Source organism: Buceros rhinoceros, unplaced genomic scaffold (assembly GCF_000710305.1).
Source record: "Buceros rhinoceros silvestris isolate BGI_N320 unplaced genomic scaffold, ASM71030v1 scaffold21112, whole genome shotgun sequence".
Taxonomy (NCBI): domain Eukaryota; kingdom Metazoa; phylum Chordata; class Aves; order Bucerotiformes; family Bucerotidae; genus Buceros; species Buceros rhinoceros.
This window is the reverse complement of record NW_010399763.1, coordinates 9,277-9,697: the sequence shown is the minus strand read 5'-3', so window position 1 is coordinate 9,697 and position 421 is coordinate 9,277. Positions and strand designations below refer to the sequence as shown.

The following is a 421-nucleotide window of genomic DNA, read 5'->3' as shown; positions in this document are numbered from 1 at the left end:
GAGGGGAGGCGCGACCCGCCCCCCCCCAAGCCCAGCCTCGGTAACTCGGGCAGGCCCTGCAGCTAGAGGTGCCTGCGGCAGCCCCTGCCAGCGCTGCCCTTCCCCTTGGTCCGACAGTCCCTCCTCTTGCCGGCTCCGTGCCTGCTCAGTGCCACACGGCCCCAGCACAGGCTAATCGAACTGGTTGTCCCATACCTGCTTCCCAGTGTACAGTTTGGCGACGGGGATCAGCAGTCTCAAGAGAAGCTGGTCTTGCTCACTCGCCATGTTGGTTTCAGCAAGGCCGAGCAGACAAACGATCTCCATGAGCAGAAGAAACGCCCCTCGTGCCTGCACCTGCAAGCAGAGATGCGGGGAGCTTCACTGACAAGCACTGCAGGGTCCCCATAACCTATAACCACCTCGACACGCCTGGGAAACC

General features: G+C 62.7%; 1 protein-coding gene across 1 annotated transcript in view; it reads right to left on the bottom strand.

Moving 5' to 3' along the window:
* Positions 1 to 195: 195 nt before the first annotated feature.
* The window catches only part of LOC104489454, a gene marked incomplete at its 3' end in the record, with an annotated part of 8,396 nt that continues 8,170 nt past the window's right edge, over positions 196 to 421 (bottom strand). The window contains exon 9 of the mRNA XM_010131618.1: positions 196 to 336. Coding sequence (XP_010129920.1) covers positions 196 to 336 — 141 coding nt within the window. The remainder of the gene's footprint in view (positions 337 to 421) is intronic.